Source organism: Nilaparvata lugens, chromosome 1 (assembly GCF_014356525.2).
Source record: "Nilaparvata lugens isolate BPH chromosome 1, ASM1435652v1, whole genome shotgun sequence".
In the NCBI taxonomy this organism is placed as follows: domain Eukaryota; kingdom Metazoa; phylum Arthropoda; class Insecta; order Hemiptera; family Delphacidae; genus Nilaparvata; species Nilaparvata lugens.
The window spans coordinates 77,352,910-77,376,721 of record NC_052504.1 but is presented as its reverse complement, the minus strand read 5'-3'; the positions used below and the strand labels follow the sequence as shown (position 1 = coordinate 77,376,721).

Below are 23,812 nucleotides of genomic sequence, written 5' to 3'. Positions count from 1 at the left end.
TTGGTTGTTTTTTTATTCATCTATGAAATGTGTTTGATAAGTTATGCTCATCCTGTAAATATTTATGGAATAGGGAAGTAGAATTCTCTTATAAGTTTAAAGCTCTAGACTCGGTGCTCAGTCTAAATTTTGCTCATTGGATTGAAAAAGGCAGTGAATAAGATTTCTATAAATGAGGAGGAAGTGGATATAGTCCATTTTAAAGGAATTCGTTCCTGTTCGGGCGTTCAGAGTTTTTGGCCTGAAAAAGGTACTAGGCTAATTGAAATGAACCTAACACACTGACCTTGGACAAATTAAACTTTACAACTAGAAATGTAAAATTATCCCGCTCTCGTCATCCTGCATCGGTCTTCAAAGCTTATAATATAATGGTGATGGTTGGTACGACTTGTCCAGGTTTCTTGAGAAATACTAGAGAAAAGTTGGGGAATATATTTGAGTATTCCCTGTGAGCATAAAGAAACTGTACAACACTGTGTGGCCTAGATGAGTCTGGTTATCTTTCGGCTGATCGTTTGGGAGACCATATTGGTTCAGGAATTGAATCTTCATCCTATGCCACGCGGTGTAAACATAGTGGAGTGACAAAGGTAAGCTTCAGTTTTGAATGTAATGCACGTATTTAAATGAGTCAAAACATACAGCTCCACCTCCATTATGTGTGCCACCATTCAACTACATGCATTACACTCAGCACTCTCAAAGTTGAAGTTGACTTCGCCATTTCATTGTGTTTTCAACCATAGCATTGGAGCAAGATTTCTTCATTCATCGATTCGAATTGGAAAATTTTCCGCTCAATCAAGTATTTTTGTAAGTTGAATGGATGCTATAACTTGTGGTAAGCTGATAGTTCCATATCCAATTATCCATATTCGCGAACGGGTTCATATGTTTTCCTACAGATACCCTGAAAAGTGACCATTTGTGCACTGATTGCAGGCTGCAAAGAATCACTTTTCCGCACTAGTGCGCAAAGTGAGTACTTTGCGTACTCCAGATTTGCAGCATGACAACACAAAATAGTTAGTAGGTTATATGGAGCACCAGTGCAGCAAAATCAAAATTAAGTTGGTAACAGTGAGTGGGCTACTATAGTGAGCAGAGGTGCAACGAAGCACAACGCGCTAATTATTAAGTAGATATTATAACCAAGGACAACGACAGCACAGTGCCACCACAGCACACACCACACAGCTGCCCCCCGCCATTCAAACACTACTACATTATTCAGGCAATTTTACCCATAATTACCCACTTTTCATATTCAATGGTAACTGTAGGAAAAATTTAATGTGAAATACGTGCGCAAAGTTCGTTTGCTGCACTCAAGAAACCATTCCGCCCTCGCCTACGGCTCGGGCGTAAACGTTTCTTTCGATGCAGCAAACTGTCACTTTGCGCACTAGTTGCACAAATAACTATTTCCACTAGTTGTGGGGGAGCCAAATTGATTGAGCGCATTGATCTCTCAGCGAACCAAAAATGACGGTTGGTTGACTAATTCAGCGTTCGGCGAACAGCTCTCAACATAATGCATCGATTCGGGGAGCAATTCGCGAGAACATTGAAGAAGCGGTTTGCGGCGCACTTCGAACTTTGGTCCATTACAAATGTTTCACCTTGCTTGACATAAATATTTCAGTCATCAATGGGCTTTACGAATGTTATTTAAATTACAACCTTTTATTAAATTGTTATTTATAAATGTTAATTGTTCTTTTCAGGTCCATATTTCAGCCATGTAAGATTTAACTCATTTTTATATCTAATAAATACAAAAAAGCGGAGAAAAAATGTTGTTAGTGATTTAATATCAATAGAAAAACAGATAATATCTATAGTATAATAATGAAGTTTCCAAACCCAGGTTTCACTAAAACCTTCAAAATTGCCAAACTTAGAGCTATCATCAAAATAAATGAATTGCTACAAATGTTGCAAAACATTACAAGAAATCGCATTTCTTGATGCATGTTAGAGCACCTTCTAATTGTTGAGGCCCTCTTACCTGAGTGAAGAAGATTGCCAAGGCTTTTTCATCAATAGATTCTACATGAACAATGTTTCCTTTCCGTGCAACTACTGCATTGGTAAAGTTGAAAGTTCCAGACGTTTTTTCTTCAATGATATTTAGATACTCACTGTCAGTGAGGTCGGTTTTCTTCTTGACAAAAAAATACTGACTAATTCCACACGCCTCCAAGCTTGCAACACTGGGAGAGGATGAGCAGCATCTAATGTATTCTTCAACACACTTCTGGATATCGAAGTTATCAATGACATATTCACAACATTCTTTTCTAAGAGCATCCTTTGTCATTGAAAAGCTATCATGATTAACTATTGCTTCCAATTTCTTATTCTCAAACTCTTCAACTATTTTGATGTCAACCTCTTTACGCAAGAATAAACAGAAACCTCTTACTCTTTTTAGGTATTCTGTTACTGTACACGCCACAACGGGGTCTTTTGAAGTAGAACTTGTGCAATTGTCAGTTCCATTACTGGTCTCAACAGGTAGTTTCGATAAGAAAGCGTTCATCAAGGTTATGAGCTTCATCTTATAATAAATCTCCAATTTCCCAAAACAATCTTCAATGCCATTCAACATGAAAAAAAGATTTCTAAAATCTTCAAGATCCAAATCATTTCTTTTGAAAACGTTTTCTTTTTCCCCTCCATACTTTTGCATTTCGTTATGCGCTAGATGCCATGCTTTTTGAATCTCCGACAAAATTTCTTCGCAAGTTTCACTCCAGATTGCATAAAATTCATTCACATCACCCTTCAGAAGCTTTTTAATACCTTTCTTGAGATTGTTCATATGGGATTCAAGTTTGATCAAACTTATGTTGATAATGAACTTGCCACTAATTCCAATAAGATTTTTAACAAAACTCACAGGCTTGCTCAAAAGAGTGTTTGTAAAGCCTAGTTGATTATCTACCAATCTCAAATAACCGCATGTTTTACCAGTAATGATTTTCAGAAAAGAAGTCAACTCTCTGATTTCTTCAAGTGTTGCCACAAAAGCATGATGCGGTGAAATAATGTTGAAGTACAAACAACATTTGTCGATGAAACTTTTCAAACTAATCTCCCCGTGAGTGGAGTCAGCGTAATATAAATCAAGAGCAACAATTAGATTTTCTCTATATAATGACATTCCACAGTTGATGATTATCGCTGATCTAGCAGTCCTGCTAAGTAGAGAAGACCCTCTTTTGAGTACGGATTGACTCTGTTTCAATGCCACTCCTGCAGTTACAGTACCGAACCCATAAATAACTGCATTCACCCACAATTCTCTCGCTTCTGCGTCACTGAAACTGATGCTTTGATTGTGTTCCTGCCTATCCACTAGATCATTTACATTGCGAGATGCAGAATAGCCATTGGAAACAACCGATGCTACAAGTGCTCTTTTGAGAATAGCTCTGCCCAGAGCAGCCACACCAAAGCCTGGTATGAATAGAGAGGCAACAGTAGCAATATTAGCCACTGTTCCCACCACTTTAGCAGTGCTATCCAAAGCATGTAGAACCTCTGCCTTGAGTTCGCCAGCTGGAGTAACTCGTGTAAAGAACGTACACCCAGCTGAATACTCACCATGCACAGGGTAACACATAAAACCTTTGGGGAGTTTGTTATCTTTTAAATATTCTCTCCAGCTATTGTAAGTGCGACAGTAACTATCAATAAAGACTTCCTTGCCTCCAACGTCAACACGACAAACAACATCACAAGTATAATTCAGATTGTCATCATCCTTTTTCACATGAACATAAGTAAATGATATGTAGTAGGATTCACGTAATCCTAAGACCTTTTTCACCAAGTATTGTACACCTCCATTCTTGAATCCTACTTCACTATAAGCAGCATCAATCTTTTGCTCCAGAGACCATCTTGATACTTCGTCCTGTCTTCTTGATTGGAACTTGCTGCGCTTATCCTTTTGGAAAGTGAGAGCCTCTTGTTCCCAGATTTTGAAAGCATGTGTATTCCTTTTCCTTTCTTCATCCATTTCCTGTGAAAATGAACAAAAATATTACAAGAGTTGAAAAATAAAAACAGGACGTGAAAGTGGAAGTGAAAATTTCTAGTGATAGAACGTTAACCGAAACTTGAGTGTGTATTTTTATAGGAAGCAACATTGGGTAATATGGCGAGGCAGAACATCCAAAAACCATAAGAATAAATAAATAGATAAACTAGAAGAGTTATGCCTAGGACAAATGTGAGTAGAACTCACTGTAGAGGAGAGCCAATGCAAATAGAGTACTTGAGAGAACCTTGTTGCATGAATCAATGTAGTCTACATTATTGAAACTTGAAACTCTATTAGCAACAAGCAGTTTTTTACACTGGTGAATACTCAATATTTTTGTCCAAGTGAGAAGAATCACTGTACAGCATCCACTAGAAAGCGTTTAATAGATTATATATATATATATATATATATATATATAATATATATATATATATATATATATATATATATACTATAAACAATTATTACCTTTTAAAACATCTGAAAAAATAATGTGAGGATAATGATTTTCATGTTATAAGCAACCATCAATTTTTTTCTCATTCTAATATCAAAAGCCCAGTCATACCACACAAAACAAAGAAGAAACACATTCAAGTGCATAAAATGTGATGCATTAAGTTACTATGAAAAATATTCTACTTTTTTCTTTATCTTAATTTTTTTATTGCTGAGGGTGATGCCCACATGAGCCATAGACTTGGGCGTGGGTAATAAGGGGGATGATGATGAGAGATGAAAAGACCAACAGTTTTAAGTGGGTTCCGAACCACCGGGAAGCCATTTTTCAACTCATGAATCATATACAGAGAAGTTGGCTCAAGTGGTCACCCTTCCAACGGGAGTAGCAGATGCATGATTCTTAACTTATCAGCGCGAACACTGAGTCAAATTGCTTCCCCGCAACACTTATTCCAGCTATTTTAAAAATTTATATAAGATTTTCCATCAATTTTCAATATAAATATAGTATTTATACAGCTGTAAATGTATAGCCTACAGTAGATAATATGTAGAGTAGATAATATTTGAATACCATTATATTTGCAATATTAATATTTGCAAGGTATACTAAAATACCCTTTTATTTGTCCAAATGAAGTTACCTCAAGCAAACATTGAGGAGGCAGCTTAACAAGAGATGATAATTATATTTCTGATAAGTAATTATCAATCCATTAATTTCCAAATATTAATAAATACATAAATATATATCAGTAGTAAGAAAATGTATGTGAAAGGTAATAGATAGGTAATATGTAGGTAAGTAGGAGGTACAAGGAATGAAGAGTATCTATTCCCCCAGAATATAATATACGAGTATGCCAAACAAGAGTATAGTAGGAATAAATTAGATGAACATACAGTTCAAGGAACAATTTAGGGAATATTCCATCAAAACCGTTCTCCATTTTTCCAAATTCCTGAGCTATTTACATGGTGACATTGCCTCTTACTGTCATACACTATTTTATAAGAAACTAATAGAATGAATCTAGAAAGAGCATAACAAAATCATGTTGTATAAAGAGAACAAATAGGATGCATTCATTCAGTCCCTTGGTCAAGAATATTGATCTTCTAATGATACTTTCTTTACTTTATGTAAGGATGAGTGATATCAAACAAAATCTCATGTTCATAATAAATTGTAACACCTTGAAACAAAATGAATTATCAAACGAAAGTTCAAATTAAATGCGGCTAATCACCCCGAAAATATTGACAACAGGGCGAAACGCTAGAAGGGAATTTGATGAGCTAGTGACCAAAAATTCGTCATCGAGATAGTTGACAGAATTTGATTTGAAATTTCGTTTAGTAATTATTATAATGATAGTGATTAGCATTTGAACAAATGCAACCAATTATTCATTTTCATCTGCAGATTATCATTCGTTGAGTTCAAACAAAAACTTAGCTGTATTTATTATACATTGAGTCATAAATTACAGTAGCGGAATGAAAAAACAGGCTTAGCCCAAAACTTTTACTCTCAAATCTATTCAAGTAGAATGTCTAAGGTATTTGTACAGCTTTGTACAAATGAGGCTAAAAGAATTGTTCTTGATATCCACTTTGAATGTTACAGTCTCATTTTTTATGCTATGCAGTTGCACGTTACGATTTTTGTAAGTAGACGGGTGATTTTTATATACTGCAAACTGCAGAGCGGTTTGCGGGTCAAAAACGACTTATCTACCGGCTAAAACTAAATTGCAGTTTGTAGATACGGGTCTTATTGAAGCATCGAGAACTAAGCATTGGGTATTATTGGAGCATAATGTTAACACGAAATTACTTCATATTTTTTCTTTATAATTGTATTATTTATTAGAAGTGATATTAGTAGGCTACTTTTTATTTTCATTTATCTTGTCTTCTTGTTGTTTTTTCATGTTTCGGTATTTTACAGTATTTACTTTGAACTGTTCTTTTTACGAACTCACAGCTAGCGCACAAGTCTGACTTTGCTGGCTGTGCCAAAACATTGAGATTTATTGTAATTTACTTGAATGTATCTTGTATTTTGGCGAAATAAATTAATATTCTATCCTAACTGCGGTGCGGGCTGTCGGTGCAACCAACATCCACCTCCATGTGGGTCGCAAACTGCAGTTATTGCAATGACAATTTTTGCACTGCAGGCTATTTTTTCTGCAGTGCATGACTAACCTCAGCTACAGTACATAGATGGACCAATAGTGTAGGTCTATTTGTAGCCGATTGAAATTAAAATGAAATGAATCCGATTATGGTTAAAATTAATATGTTTGAAGTGTGTCTATGAAAAATACCGAAAAAAGCGTCATTACATAATTCCCATAATATATACACAACAACTATTGAAATACTCACGATTGGTCGGCAGTAAGACTTTGGTCTTTTTCAGCTTGCACAAGAGATGGTCTTATAAGTGTCTCCAATCCATTCAGCTGTTGACTCCACCTGAAATAATTTGATTGTATGGTAAGAGATGTTGTGGTATTTTTCCATAATTGAAAGAATAAGACGTTGATGTTGTCAATACCACTAATACAGTATATCAATTCTTTTCACCTGAAATACATATAGTTTCAGTGAGTTCAAACTGTTCTAAGAATTAGAATTTAGATAAAATGATGTAAATTCGAAAAAATAGTATATTTTCTTCAAGTTTAATGAATTTAGATGACTCTACATTGATCTTATTCGAAAATAATTTGATTCTTCTTCTCCTTTGCCATTGTTCTCCTAAAAAGGTGTCTGTATTACTTAGGGTTCTCATTGATCGAGAAGCACTAGTGCCAACACCTCACAGTATAGCGGTGCAAGATACACTCCATACACCCACTGCCAACCTTCAATCACTAACGACCCTGATAAGGAGATTATTACCCGATCCTTAGACCGTGGTGAACACACCGCAGATAAATAAGGATAGCAGTCTACCTGTGGCATCATCTCATCTCTAGCCACACTCTCCTAGACCTCTCACATCATAACTCAAGTTCTGCATCTTCCATCTCACCATATTTTGACCTTCCTCTGTTCTGCACAACAACAACGTTCAATTGCAGTACAGTTCAGATGTTAAAAATTTGGGACTTACTATGACCAAGACTTTGGACTGGACAAATCATGTGACCTTGACTTGCAATAGAGTCATTGCAGGCATTATGACTTTGAAGAAGATTGCTGACTGTATCCCTTTCTCCACAAGGATTATGTTAGTCAAGACTTTGATTTTCCCAATTTTTAACTACTGTGACATTGTGACTCTTGATATGACAGTTCAACTTTTACAGAGGATGCAGCGTGCCCACAATTACTGTGTACGCTTCATCTTCAACCTCAGACGTGGCGACCATATATGACTGAATACTTTGGCAGACTTAATCTCATGAGGCTGCATGATTGTAGGGCACTCCATGCTGTTATTTTTCTGCATAAGACATTGAAAACTGGAACACCTAAGTATATTGCAGAGGATTTTCAATATTTGAGTGATATCGGTCGGGGTGGTACACGGCATGGTTCCCATCTGCTGGCTGTCCCAACTCACAGGACAGTCATGTTCAACAAGTCCTTTCTTGTGACAGCTTGTAGATTGTGAAATTCATTGCCGGCTGAATTGAAGCGCATTGAGGGTCATCGTCGGTTCGGCGCGGCTGTCTTCCGGTGGATCAGGGGTGGTGGGGGCGGCTGGGCTTAGCGGGGGGTGCATCATGTGTGTGTGTGAGCTTTCTTTTCATGCTTTCATACTTTTCATAGTTTTGATACATTCATTTATTCAGTCTCAAAATTAATTTCTTTAGAGTAATTTTAAGAGAATCAAGTTCAACTTTAAAAGTGAACTCTAAAGACAGATATAAAAACACTCTTTTTCTCTCTCAAAATTAATTTCATGCTAGAAGTATTTATTAATTTCCTTATTTTTTCTTCTTGCTTATAAGGTCTGTAGCCATATTGCTCTTTTTGCTCCTTCGATCCTATCATTCCGTCGTAAATGTTGTATTTATTTCCCAACATATCTTTGTTATTTTAAGAATGCTCTACTTTTAAGTTTATTCAACTATTCTACTTATAATTATTATTATTATTATTATCATCATTTTTTTTCTTTTTTCATTTAAAATATCGTTTTGTTTTATTTTATTTTACTGAGTATTGCTTGTTAAATTATAATTTAGTATTGTATTGGAGGGTTAAGTGTAAGAGAGGGTCGACTGCACCCTAACTTCGCCCTCCCAGGTATAAAATAAAGGCAGTCATTCTATTCTATTCTCTGCACACCACCTCAACCATCTTTGTATCCTGTGGCCGAACCTGACTGATTCATTTCTGTCATTTTGTATTGTAGCCTCGCACGTCTATATCAATATTCTCATATTAGTCTCTTCCATCTCACTTTCTCTCGTCTTTGAAATGAGCCATATCATATTTCAGAAAAGTAGTGCATCCATTGAAATGGGTCAAAACATAGCGAAGTGGCGAAGGTAGGGTGGAAGGTAGAACGTAGAAGGGAGCGGGATATTGAGATACATGCATAGCTTTCACTTCCAACTACCTTCTCTGTTACCGTCTACCTTCACCGCGTCACTAAGTTTTGACCCTTACAACAGAGCTACTTAATTGACCGAGCGAAGTGAGGTCTAAGATTCAAGTCGACGGTTTGGCATTTCTCTTAATGTTTAAATGTTTATATGTTGCGCATTTACGGCAAAACGCGGTAATAGATTTTCATGAAATTTGACAGGTATGTTCCTTTCTAAATTGCGCGTCGACGTATATACAAGGTTTTTGGAAATTTTGCATTTCAAGGATAATATAAAAGGAAAAAGGAGCCTCCTTCATACGCCAATATTAGAGTAAAAATCTGGTGTAACGCACTCACAAACTTTCCTTGCCGTTATGAGAATTATCACCCGACGCTAGTGTTCACGCAAATCTCAAGTCTACTTATGAAGATCTGAGCCAGCTGGTGACAGGACAATAACGCTGGAAACATACGAGGTCTGCTATCTCTTCATAGTGAATCATTTAATAGAATCAACAGTTGCCCAACAGTTTGCAATTGGGTAATCACATTTTCTCGAATTTCGAGCTCATTTTCAATTTTAGGTGAAAATGTTACTGAACATTAAATGTAGAGATTTCCATGCTCAATCTTTTCCACTCGAACTTTTTTGTTTGAATTGTATCTGAAGCCTGATAATTGGGAATCTAAAATCAAACTTTGCATAGATGGGGCGGAGCTCCTAAAATTTTTACAGATATGGGACTTGTGGCAGTTGATAGAACTTATCAATGACTATTTTAGGTATAAATTTAATCAAAATCGTTGGAGCCGTTTTCGAGAAAATCGCGAAAAACCCTGTTTTTGACAACATTTTCTCCATTTTAGCCGCCATTTTGAATTGCATTTGATCGAAATTGTTCGTGTAGGATCCTTATATTGTAAGGACCTTAAGTTCCGAATTTCAAGTCATTCTGTTAATTGGGAGATGAGATATCGTGTCACAGACAGACACACATACACTCATACACACATACAGACCAATACCCAAAAACCACTTTTTTGGACTCAGGGGACCTTGAAACGTATAGACATTTAGAAATTGGGGTACCTTAATTTTTTTCGGAAAGCAATACTTTCCTTACCTATGGTAATAGGGCAAGGAAAATAAAAATCAGACTATAGAATTATTCATCATAAATCAGCTGACAAGTGATTACACAGATGTGTGGATAAGCCAGTTTATTGCTTTATTTCCATAAGGTCTATACTGCGTGAGGTCTACTGTTCACAGAACTACTAGTAGCTTTACACCCTTACAGCACAGCTAGAGTAATCGCTTAAGGAATTGGAAATTTACAATGTACATGAAATCTTCAAGGGCCAATTTAGGATTCTCGCTCATGAAGCTACCCAAATAAGGAATCCAGAACGGTGCAAAAATAATTTTTTCGCCACACTTGGATGTAATGAGCTGGTTTACGTGCGTCATATGGAGGCCGAAAGTGATTGTTTTCCGACCAGGCCGGTAAAACTTTACGGCCCTAGGGCTGTAAAATGACCTTGAATAACAGCTGATCGTGTCCGATCTCACAAAAATCATAGAGATAATCTCATAACGACTGTAATAATCTATATAATTATGTATCGTGAATCGCGGTATCATGTCTATAATATATTTTATGAATTACTGTTTCATAATTTAATATTTATTATTGTGTTTTTGATATCAAACAATAGAATACGATGATATCTCCATAGCCTCAACAATATAATGTTGGCTGCATTGTCCATTGTCAGAAAGGTAAGTATCGCAAGTCTTTAAAAGTGAAGAATCGAATTTGAAATCAAAGTACAATAATTGTATCAATATTTAAAAGTGAGGTAGAGTAATAATTGTTTCTTTTTTATTATCGAATTCCACTTCTTAATGCAATACAATCAACAATAATAATAGGAAAATACAGCAGAGATCTAAAGTTTAAGGTAAGCCTACTGGTGAAACTCAGCCTTGACTGAAAAATTCCTAGTAATTTTTCCGTAATTCATTATTAAAACTTTTAGATAATTTTTCTTCAATATCAAACCATATAGAGAAAACATTAGGCCCACTCAAGATTGAATCTTCGAATGTTTTCTCTATGATTTAACTATTTTCAGAGCAATATTTTGTTGTGAAAATGCCGGCAAACCGGCTTCAAGTTTGCCGCTATAGGCTACACTATATTATAGTAGCCTACATACGTTACCTGACTTACAGGCCTCTTCGATCAAAATATGCAATGGCCGAGAGTGTAAAGGCGTAATACATGAAAACTCAAAGATCAGTGAATTACAAACATGATCTAGGTTCGAACCTCGGTCAGTGACATTTTTTTTGTCGATGAATTTCGACTTTTATTAGCTATTTTTTATATTAGTTACCGTAATTTAAATTTCAATCAATTTTTTAGATATATTTTGAGACAAAAAAAAATAATTATTTATTTTATTACTCTTAAATTCTCAACACAGAAATTGCATTAAACTGGAAAATCAAAATCTTGATGCTTTTCAACTGAATAAATTTAGGCTTCTTGACTCTCACAAAGTTCAGGTTTTCAACTGATTATACTTATTGGTTGTGAGAAACAAGTTTATTTTTTATCCAATTTTACAAATATTCTATGGCTTTTCTGTTATTTGATCATGAATAAATTTTCTACACAAATATGTTAGATTGAATTCTCCCATGTTCTCCCTTGAAAAAATCTGAGCTTCAAGGGAGGGGCCATGGCTTTCATGTTCTTAAAATATTATAATGTTTGTTCTCTTAAGCCGTGTCCATACTAAACAAATGTTCGACATACATGTTCGGCAAACATGTTTGTTGAGGAGCTCAGGGACAAACATTTTAGTTTGGACAATCATTGTTTGTCAAACAAAAAATTACTGTTTTTCCAAACATTTTCAGAGTTGATAGCTGTAAAACATAAAACCTGTTCTTCTCACTTACAAATATTTGGTTTGATGAAGCGTCCACACTGGCCACGGGCAAACATTGTTTGTCAAACATAATAAAATTTGCCCAAATTTTTTCAACAGACATGTTTGTCGAACATTTGTTCAGTGTGGCCACGGTTTAGACATATACACTTGAATAAGATATTCTTTGAAGTCTACTGAAAAAAGGTGTAACTCATCTGCTCTGTCTGATGATTGAATTTTTTGATTTGACTGAAATTTCTCCTAGTTTGTGGGGTTCTCTGTATGGAACACGAACACGAGCGAGGTGCACTGAAGACCCACTTCTGAAGTTTCTATAGTGAGGTCTATGTTATAATGGCAGTGGATAAAGATAAGAGAACAGCGTTGTCGATTCTCTGCCTTAATTTATTATATTTCTGCATTGTCAAAAACAGATTTGGCATCATTGCGGATCTAGAAAAGGATAGTAATACCTGCTTTGTCGAATGATAGACAAGGATAGCAACATCAAAGTTAATCAAATACTGTCATTATAACGTGGACCTCACTATATACCCTTGAATCATTGCTCGAAAATTCTATTGGTTGTGATTTTTATCCTGAGTTATTAACGTAGTGAAATACGTTAGTTTTGACACGACTTATACCTTTTTCTCCATCCATTACCCACACTTGGGATCGATGGCGTCATTGTCACAATAGTACAATAGTTATTATATTAGTATATTTGTGACAATAGTTACATAGTGCAGGCGCTGGCTTACATCGAGCATACATGAGAGAGTCAGAGACTTTGACTTCGGATTATTGTTAGGAGTCTTTAGTGTATATGAAATTCGATGTCGTCACATCCCAGGGAAGTCGACAGATTAGGGGGAGGGGGGTAAGTTATAAAAACGCGCGCTCATGAAATCGTCTGTCCTGCAGTTACGATTCATAGTACAGCTTTGATTTTTTTTAAATTTCTCTACATATAACTGGCTTTCAATATGGTCCTCTACATTTTCACGATAAACTGCATAGTTTTTTTGCTAGTTTTTGAACAGCTAGTAAGAATACAAAGATCAGATCTTTTTGTTCTGAAATGAACTCACACTAGAATTTTTATTGTATGAATGCAACATGGAGAATGACAGCACTCTTGCTTCTTTTTATAGGTGAAAATACACGTTAACACTTTGCTAGCCCCCTGTGGGTTGGGGAGCTTTGAGTCGATCATCGTACTCAAGAATGTGTTGAAAACCAGAATTCACCCGCAGTATCCATGCTTGTGGGTCATGTGGAACTCACGTAGGTCACGAGTTTGTGGGTGGAGAGACCAAAACTCACCACTGCTCAGAGAAGGGCGGCCATTCAGGCAAAACTTCTTGGGAGAGGTGAGGCTTTTGACCCTGCAGAGTTTTGGAGGGGCAAAAACAAAAACCAAGGAGACCAGAGATGGGTGAAATTCCAGGCACAAATGTGGGTCAAGAGGCTGAATCGAGGGTGGCCGGGCGCCCTAGAGGAAGTTTGGCGTCCCCTCTCTCAGCGGAAGGACCTACAAAAAGACAAGGAGTCAAACTCACGTAGGTCACGAGTTTTGGGTGGAGTGACCAAACCTCACCACTGCTCAAAGAAGGACGGCCATTTATGCAAAACTTCTTGGGAGAGGTGAGGCTTCTGACCCTGCGAAGTTTCGGAGGGGCAAAAAGAAAAAGACCAAGAGACCAGAGATGGATGAAACTCCAGGCACAAATGTGGGTCAAGGTGCTGAGTCAAGGGTGGCCGGGCGCCCTAGAGGCAACTTGGCCACCCCTTCCTCAGCGGTAGGACCTTCAAAAAAGGCCAGGAGTGGAACTCACGTAGGTCACGAGGACTAATCAGTCTGAAGAGACTGCCAAGCATATCACACTGGATTGCAACAAGCAACCGGGTGATGAATGGGATGTTAGTATAGGGAAAAACTCCTTCTTTCTACATTCAAAGGAAACCACACACTTCTTCACTTGCTTCCAGACCATTGATAACTTTTCGCAGATTCTGGTGTCCATCAGAGTCTTGAAGAAAAATATTATGTCCTTGTAAAAAAGTTATAAGCTTCTGGACGTCATTCTTATCTCTCATGATTCTCGTTGTATTTCCTTCGTTGAGAGAATACTCTTTACAATCTCCAGTGGAATCCATTATGATGGTAACAAACTTGAACAGGATATCTGTGATGGAAGATTTATTTGAATACAGAAGCAGCCATTTTTGGAAAGCATTGGAAGAACTAGATATTCCAATAACTCCTGTTATTGTTCGTGTGATTTAATGAAAAAAGTATGGAAACATTTCTTGTACAGTTTCTAAGTGCAAAAAACAGGATCCTTCCCTATCAGCACAAATACAATTTAAATTATGTTAACAATACTACACCTTTTCCAACTGTATTTGACTAAGTATCAATAATTGTAATTGATAATAGTCATTTGTATTTGAGAAAACATCAAATGTAAATGAGAATAGTCAATTGGATTTGAGAAGTCATCACTTGTAATTGAGAATAGTGAATTTTATTTGAGAAAGTATCATTTCAATTTGAGAACATACGATTTGAAATCGAGAAGTTGTCAGTTTCAATTGGAAAATGATTTTGAAAAACCAGTACTTCCAGTACTTATATTTTTCATAACTGCACTCATATAAAATAATATGCTAATATATTTAATATTCCAATAAAACGTTTAATTTTTGAATAAAACATTATTTTCAAGCCCCAAAATCCATTGAAGAATTGCCAAATTGTTTGATCAAGAGATTCAATTGATTGATGATAAAGTTCAATTGCGCCATAAACATAGAGAATTTGATCTTCATCAAGTGCAATGTTTCACAAAATGTTTGGAGACAAAAGTCGCGTTGCCAATACGTACATAGAAATAATTCTTATTAATCATTCGTGAACAGTACAGGGGAAATACTTTCATCATTGAAAATATTAATTTTCCCCCATGCAAAGCCTATGATAGTAATTGAAATACTGTGTATGTAGTAGGCTACAGTATCCTTTCCTGCTCAAATCAAACCTGTACTGTAGGCTACAGAAGAGTCACGACATGTCAATTGGAAAATTTTCTCATTTTCAATTGATATCTTCTCATTTACATTTGACGATTTCTCAAATACAATTCACTATTCTCAATTACATGTGATGACTTCGCAAATACAATTTACTATTCTCATCTACATCTGACATTCTCTTAATAATTACAAGTGACTATTCTTAAATACAATTGATACTTTCTCAAATAAAATTGGAAAAGGTGTAGTAAGCCAAAAATTTCTAATCAGAGTTATAAGTAGGAAACCATCATTTGCTGATTCTATTTAGAGATAGAAAGATCTTTCCATTTTTTCCATTTAGGTATTTATACTCATACTTTCATAAAGTGCTTGAACCATTCTACAAAGAAAGCGGCCAAAATCACAATGAATCCAACTATGAAGTACGTACCAATGGTTGGTTACTAATGGTACACGAGGGTACTTTATTCCACCTCGTCCAAGAAAGGAGAAATTCAGGAGATTTTTCCTATATGTCGCTCCTCGAATTATTAACCTTTTGCCAAATGAAATAAAGGATGCATTACGCTTTGAATAGATTCAGACACTTGACCAAGAGTTAGCTATTGGAGAGGAATGAAGTGGAAACCGTATTTCAAGAAATTTCACTTTAGTAAATTTAGTATGTATGTATGGCATTTCAACTTTCTTAAAATTTCAGATTTCATTATTCAAGCTACAAGTGTTTTATTCAGCATAATTTATTAATTAGCTTTGACTATTTTCAGTTTTATTTTTTAGAAATCAATCTCGTTATTGTTCATATTTCAACTAAATAGTCTCTAGCACTAGATCTGGTAATATTTACTATTCATATTGAAGGCTATTCATATTTACTATTCATAAGTATAGTTTATATTTACTTTTCTATTCATGCAGAGCTCTGCTGTTTTATTTTTGTTCAATAAAAATATTTGTTTAACATTGTATCCATACTGTTCACGAGTGTTGGACTCCAAAAATAGTTCCTGACTTCTGTCAAATATAGTATGTATGACAATCTCATAAAAACACTTCATTCACATGGGCTATTTTTTAAATAATTAAAAACAATATAAAAATCTTGAAGTACACTTTATTTTTTAACCTGACGATGGTGTGATCACCGAAACTAGTTGTTGAACTATTTCAAAGTTTTTAAAAAATAAAGGGTACTTCAAGAAAATTCAAACAATTTTACAAGAGGAGGATCGAGCTGGCTAAGAGGTTGACTACCGAGCGACGAATTGAGGATGCACCCAATCAATGCAAGGCTGCCTGGGACGTGATCAATACAAACAGATCCATGCCACGTAAAAGTATTGACTTTGCAAGCCCAGATGACTTCAATGGGTTCTTTGTGGGTTCGGTTCAGGACATAGTGGGAGACCTGCCTGATGCTGCCATTGATCCCATTGCTTTGTTGGAGGGAAGAGTCCAGCCGAGCCAGAAGCATCTCTCCTTTTTCCGCCCCACCACACCAGCAGCCTTGAGGAAAATTATACGTTCCTTCAAGCCCTCTAAAAGCCCAGATGTGTTTGGCATGTCTGTGAGCATGCTTCGTGATGTTGTAGATGCTGTTGCAGTTCCTCTCTGTGCATCTGTCAACGAGTGCTTGAGGTCTGGAAAATTTCCTGATTTCTTGAAAACTTCAAGGACTGTCCCGGTCTTCAAGAAGGGTGATCGTGAGAGCCTTCGTAGCTTCAGGCCCATCTCCATTACCCCTGTCTTTGGCAAGGTGATCGAGGCGGTGATCAAGCCACAGCTGGAGGCTTTCTTTGAGGAAAATGGCCTGTTCTCTGACATGCAATTTGGCTTTGGAGTTGGGAGATCAACAGTGGGTGCAGTTGACCATGTAGCTGAGCGGATTGACGCGGCCTTTGAGGATGGTGAGTATCTTGCTCTTTGTGATCTGAGCCAAGCCTTTGACTGCGTGGACCATGGCATTCTTCTTAGAAAGCTGAGCTTTTATGGTCTTAGAGACTCTGCCCTTTCCATCTTGGGCTCTTACCTTTCTGGAAGGACTCAGCTTGTCTCCCTCAGTGGTGCGGACTCCCGGACACTTCCGGTAACTTTTGGTGTTCCTCAGGGATCAGTGCTGGGGCCTACACTGTTCCTTGTCATGATAAATGACCTCGACGACCACGGTTCCTCTCTGATGTTCGCGGATGATGCATCTCTACTGTCATCGGGTGCTGAGCTTGAGCGGGTCTTGGAGGCATCTGCGGAGCATCTTCGATCTGCTACTTCGTGGTTCCTGGCTAATCGATTCCAGCTGAATGAGGACAAGACCCAAAGGATCATCTGCAGCTTGTCACGTGAGCCGCGTGACCCTCAGAATCCAGTGAAGCTGCTGGGTTTTGTCTTGGACAGCAGACTCAGCTGGAACAGTCATATACAGCAAGTAACCAGTCGACTCTCCCGCATTTGCTTTTTGCTGCTCAAGATGAGGGGCTTGGTGACTGAGAAGTACCTGATAATGATGTATCACGCGCTCTTCCATTGCCACATTACCTATGGCTTGCTTCTGTGGGGTCATTCAGCGGGGGCTGCTGATGTGCTGAGACTGCAAAAGAGGGCTATAAGAATTATAACAGGCAGCGATCATCTTGCCCACTGCAAGCCCATCTTTGCTCGCCTTGGTGTGCTGACGGTCTTCAGCCATTACATCCTCCTGTGCTTGATGTATGTCAAGAGGATACAGCATACTTTGGCTGCCCGAAGTGACGTTCACAACCACAACACCAGGCGCTGCGAGCTGCTGGATGTCCCTAGGAGACGTCTCCACCGTTCACAGGCCAGCTATAGAGTTTCTGCACTGAAATTCTTCAACAAGCTGCCTCCTGGTGTGAAGCAGTTGGATGAGGCCGCCTTCAAGAGAGCCGTCAGGAAGCTGCTTTGTGATAAATCATATTATAGTGTAAATGAATTTATGAGTGATGATCTGAACTTTTTTTAAAAAGTGATCACTGTTTTACCTGCCATCTGAATGGTTTTTGTGTTATTGTGTATGTTGAAATCGAACTCTATGACGCCATCGATCCCACTAATGTGGGTAATGGATGAAGCAGAAGGTATTAAAGATTTTTATATTGTTTTTAATTATGACAATCTCATATATTTTGAACAATTTATGAGTCCTCCTTGTAGTTGTTTGATTGAATGTAAATTATTTGTTTATTTATGACTATCACACTTTCCATCCAAAAACATACTCAATTGAATTCTCCTCAATGCCTCATAATAATTATATCAGCCTGTAAGCTCTCATACCTCTATTTTATTGAGCTCCCCCCTCAATAAATGTTGAACAGCATTCTCTCAACATATTTCAGATTCAAGAAAGATATATTCTATTCCACTTCTATCCAAGTACTGTCCCGAGACAATCAACCATATATTAGCCAGATAAAAATAACCTATTCGTAAATATAAGTTAAGGTACCGTACAAAACTTGGTTGATAAGAGTGAACTTTCTTTGTAAAAAAAATGTTCAGTCATCAAGTGAGTAATTTATATTTCTACACTAACTGTGTAAATTTTTATTAAGAGAACTTTCTATTGCTGTGTACTCTGTGTCCTATGTGGCGCAAAGGCATATTATTTGTTCAACTTATTTCATTACTTGACTTTCGCAATTCCAAAGTGATTACTTAATTAACATATTATCCACTTTTTATTAAATATTCATTTTCTATTGACTGAGAAACATTACCGTAATAGGATTCTAACCAAGATGGTCAATCATTACAGCATAATAATAATTATGAGAATGAAATGAAGTTTGTAATTTTGAGTTTGACCATAATTTGTATAATATGATGAATATCATACAAGAGGAGGATCGAGCTGGCTAAGAGGTTGGCAACTGAGCGACAGATCGAGGATGCACCTAACCAATGCAAAGCTGCCTGGATGTGATAAATACAAACAGATCCATGCCACGGAAAAAGTTTGACTTTGCAAGCCCGGATGATTTCAATGGCTTCTTTGTGGGTTCGGTTCAGGACATAGTGGATTCCCTGCCTGATGTTGCCATTGATCCAATTGATCTGTTGGAAGGAAGAATCCAGCCGGGACAGGAGCATCTCTCCTTCTTTCGCCCCACCACACCAGCTGCCTTGAGGAGGATCATACGCTCTTTCAAACCCTCAAAAAGTCCAGATGTGTTTGGCATGTCTGTGAGCATGCTTCGAGAGGTTGTTGATGCCATTGCAGTTCCTCTCTCTGCATCTGTCAATGAGTGCTTGAGGTCTGGAAATTTTCCTGATTTCTTGAAAACATCAAGAACTGTCCCAGTCTTCAAGAAGGGTGATCGTGAGAACCTTCGTAGCTTCAGGCCAATCTCCATAACTCCTGTCTTTGGCAAGGTGATTGAGGCAGTGATAAAGCCTCAGCTGGAGGCCTTTTTCGAGGAGAATGGCCTGTTCTCCAACATGCAGTTTGGTTTCCGAGTTGGGAGATCAACAGTGGGTGCAGTCGACCATTTGGCTGAGCGGATTGATGCTGCCTTCGAGGATGGTGAGTCTCTTGCTCTTGCTCTTTGTGATCTGAGCCGAGCCTTTGACTGTGTGGACCATGGCATTCTTCTTAGAAAGCTAAGCTTTTATGGTCTTAGAGACTCTGCCCTTTCCATCTTGGGCTCTTACCTTTCTGGAAGGACTCAGCTTGTCTCCTTCAGTGGTGCTGACTCCCGGACACTTCCGGTAACTTTTGGTGTTCCTCAGGGATCGGTGTTGGGGCCTACACTGTTTCTTGTCATGATAAATGACCTCGACGACCACGGTTCCTCTCTGATGTTCGCGGATGATGCATCTCTACTGTCATCGGGTGCTGAGCTTGAGCGGGTTTTGGAGGCATCTGCGGAGCATCTTCAGTCTGCCACTTCATGGTTCCTGGCTAATCGATTCCAGCTGAATGAGGACAAGACCCAAAGGATCATCTGCAGCTTGTCACGTGAGCCGCGTGACCCTCAGAATCCAGTGAAGCTGCTGGGTTTTGTCTTGGACAGCAAACTCAGCTGGAACAGTCATATACAGCAAGTAACCAGTCGACTCTCCCGCATTTGCTTTCTGCTGCTCAAGATGAGGGGCCTGGTGACTGAGAAGTACCTGATAATGATGTATCATGCGCTCTTCCATTGCCACATTACCTATGGCTTGCTTCTGTGGGGTAATTCAGCGGGGGCTGCTGATGTGCTGAGACTGCAAAAGAGGGATATAAGAATTATAACAGGCAGCGATCATCTTGCCCACTGCAAGCCCATCTTTGCTCGCCTTGGTGTACTGACTGTCTTCAGCCATTACATCCTCCTGTGCTTGGTGTATGTCAAGAAGATACAGCATACTCTAGCTGCCCGTAGTGACATCCACCGCCACAACACCAGGCGCAGTGAGCTGTTGGATATCCCCAGGAGACGCCTCCACCAATCACAGGCCAGTTACAGGATTTCAGCCCTGAAATTCTACAACAAGCTGCCTAATAGTGTGAAGCAATTGGATGAGGCCGCCTTCAGGAGAACCGTCCGGAAGCTACTGTGTGCAAAGGCGTACTACAGTGTGAACGAATTTATGAGTGATAATTTGAATTTTTATTGAGAGCATGAGCACTGGATCACTGCCATCTGAACTGTTACAGTTTTTTTTCATGTGTTTGTACGTGTTTTGATTTTTTGACGCCATCGATCCCACAATTGTGGGTAATGGATGAAGCTGAAGGTATTAAGGTAAAGATATATTCTATTCCACTTCTATCCAAGTACTGTCCCAAGACAATCAACCATATATTAGCCAGATAAAAATAACCTATTCGTAGGTTAAGGTATAAGTTAAGGTACCGTAGGCCTACAAAACTTGGTTGATAAGAGTGAACTTTCTTTGTAAAAAAATTTTTCAGTCATCACGTGAGAGTAATTTATACTTCTACACTTACTGTAAATTTTTATTAAGAGAACTTTCTATTGCTGTGTACACTGTGTCCTATGTGGCGCAAAGGCATATTATTTGTTCAACTTATTTCATTACTTGCCTTTCGCAATTCCAAAGTGATTACTTAATTAACATATTATCCACTTTTTATTGAATATTCATTTTCTATTGACTGAGAAACATTACCGTAATAGGATTCTAACCAAGATGGTCAATCATTACAGCATAATAATAATTATGAGAATGAAATGAAGTTTGTAATTTTGACCATAATTTGTATAATATGATGAATATTATAGACTAGCCAGCAGGCTCACTTTGCTCGCCTTACCCGTCTAGCCAGGGTACTTCGCCCCCTAGACCCCCGGCTGGATCTGCCAGAGATAAGATCAGCAGGTTTGCTGCTTCACTCAATTTACTTCAATATTATAAAAGATCAATAAATTACATTGAGGATTGAGAACGATAATTATATCACTTTTGGAAAGGAACAATATTAGTCCAGTCAAATGGTCGTTTTTCAGGAAACAGCCCCTAAAGAGTTTTTCTCGACGGTTCTATAATATACATTACATAATAAAAATAATACTCATTATGTATTTTGGGGCGCTGAAATCGAATCTGACATTATTTTTTTGCTGACACGCCAGAGGGCGGATTCACCCCCAAAAACCAGAGGGCGGATTCACCCCCAAAAACCTAAAATTTCGGACTGTTTTTGGGGGAGTAACGCACGATGATACGTCAAGGATCAAAACTTAAAACACTTAACTTTAGACAGAATAATCAGTTCTCGTACTAGCCTACAGCTCAATCTTCTCAGCTCAAGGCGGATTAAAATCATGTATCATAACTGAAATTTGATCAAAAATAAGAAAGATCCTCCTTGAGTGTATTTTAGCCCATATTTCCATACAAGAAAAATGGACACTTAAGTCTAAAAAGCCCCTAACAATAATCCAAAGTTAAATTTCTCTGCCTCTCTCATGTAGGCCTATGCTCACTGTAAGCCAGCGCCTATTCTACAAGAAAAGTCAAACAACAAAAACACTAATTTATCAAGATGGATTTTCTAAAAGTAACATACCACTTCTCCAAACAATCAGCCAACTTTTCCAACTTCTAAATAATAACAATAACTGTTCTGTTTCAACTTCAAGAAAAAAGTGAATGGTAATATTGTAAATAATGTGAGGGTGAAGTAAGTGTGAATCCCACAAACTTCTGAATTCTGAAACTCCCACCACCAGTCCACCACACTCCACAGTCAACAGTCAACACTTCCACTTCAAATTAATATTGTTTAGAAGTAGTTAAATTTCTTTGCTTGGAGGCTTGGCAACACTGTTTGGCTATATTCTCCTTGGGCAAGACTGTGAAATACAGAAAGACACTCACATGCAATGTTGCCAGATCACAACATAACTTCGAATGCTTCCACGTAGAGAATTAAAATAGAAATAAATGAACTTCCATTAACTTCTTTTGGGAGATTCTAGTCACCAGAGATCGTGTAAGTTGATTCTTCAGCCCCAGCCCAAGGTTCAGCCAATTCTTTAACGCAACTGTTTACTGGGTGCTTGTTAATGCCTTAGCTAAACAATCACTTTTTGTAAAGTTAATTCTACGTCTTGGTAGATGACCAAGTTTTAATTTTATCGAAATCATAAATTTTTCCTTCACCGAAATTGGCGAAACCGGATTGGTTGATTTATAGTTACTTTAATAATAGTATAATTATTATTATGTATCATCAATTCTTTATTATTTCGAAATGAAAAATGTAAGTTGATACATGAAAACTTGAATTATCTTGAGTTGTCAAGAGAGCATGATCATGGTGACTTCATAAAAGAATAAAACACATAGGAAGATCACCCAATCTCAGGGGTCAAAATCAAAACCTTTAGTAAGGTCCACGTTATAATGGCTGTGAAATAAGATAGGAGAAAAACGTTGTCAAGTCTCTCCATTTTGCCACTGACTATACAGCTGTTACTCAATTTATCCCATTAAATTTAATCCAATAATAATTATCATTTGCTTGATAAAGTAATCAATTTAATGTCAAATTGATCAAGAAAATTTTTTTATAATCTGATTCAAAAATTTGCTTTCATGACAGATCAGATTTTTATTTTTATACAAACCTGAAATCGTGAAATTACGGCTAATTTAAAAAGCTGTGATACAACAATCTGAATTTTAAAACAACAGAAATTGAGTTATTTGGAATGTATTCTATTCCAATTTCCTTTAAAAATAGAAGAAAAATATAAATCCTATTTTAAAATAAGTAGTGGACTGATTGACCAATGGATTAATTCTGAAATAACTTTTCAATATTATTTATACCGGTATGAGTAGGTTTAACCTATACGGGTAGGCTAACTTGAGCATGGATGAAGTCTAGGATGGTTAGTTATCAACTTTTAAAATGTCATTTCAGGTATTTTAATTTGCGTTCTCATAAGTTAATGTTTAAAAATTATTTCATTGTTTCAAAAATACATTTTAAATCAATTATACGACTTGTGTACTCAAGTATTTTGATAGAATGAAGAAAAAAATGGCGGCTGAGAATATGGTTTGTTCAGTTTTGTACAGTGACTGTCAAAAGTAAATATAAAATATTCTGGCAAATAGACAACATTGCAAAGCGAGAAAGAGATAGTGTTATCTGTTTTGTTGTATGATAGAAAAGGACAGCAACAGTATTGTCAATCGTACACTGCCATTATAATGTGGACCTATAGTAGAGTGTTTCGTTCCAAAATAGCTTCAAGCTTGAAAGT

The 23,812-nt window shown here is 37.3% G+C and overlaps 1 protein-coding gene across 1 annotated transcript; it reads right to left on the bottom strand.

Annotated features, from left to right (window-relative positions):
• Positions 1-1,797: 1,797 nt before the first annotated feature.
• On the bottom strand, positions 1,798-22,599 carry LOC111051581. The gene is made up of 3 exons (XM_039443810.1): positions 22,105-22,599; positions 6,920-7,009; positions 1,798-4,036 (listed from the first exon to the last, which is right to left on the bottom strand). Exon 3 carries the CDS (start codon positions 4,031-4,033, stop codon positions 1,952-1,954), a length of 2,082 nt encoding a protein of 693 aa, XP_039299744.1. The 5' UTR covers positions 4,034-4,036; positions 6,920-7,009; positions 22,105-22,599; the 3' UTR covers positions 1,798-1,951.
• Between the last annotated feature and the right edge of the window lie 1,213 nt (positions 22,600-23,812).

Bases quoted from the DNA above. Each gene is read 5' to 3' on its own strand.
- LOC111051581 (XM_039443810.1), bottom strand. From the start codon at position 4,033: ATGGATGAAGAAAGGAAAAGGAATACACATGCTTTCAAAATCTGGGAA.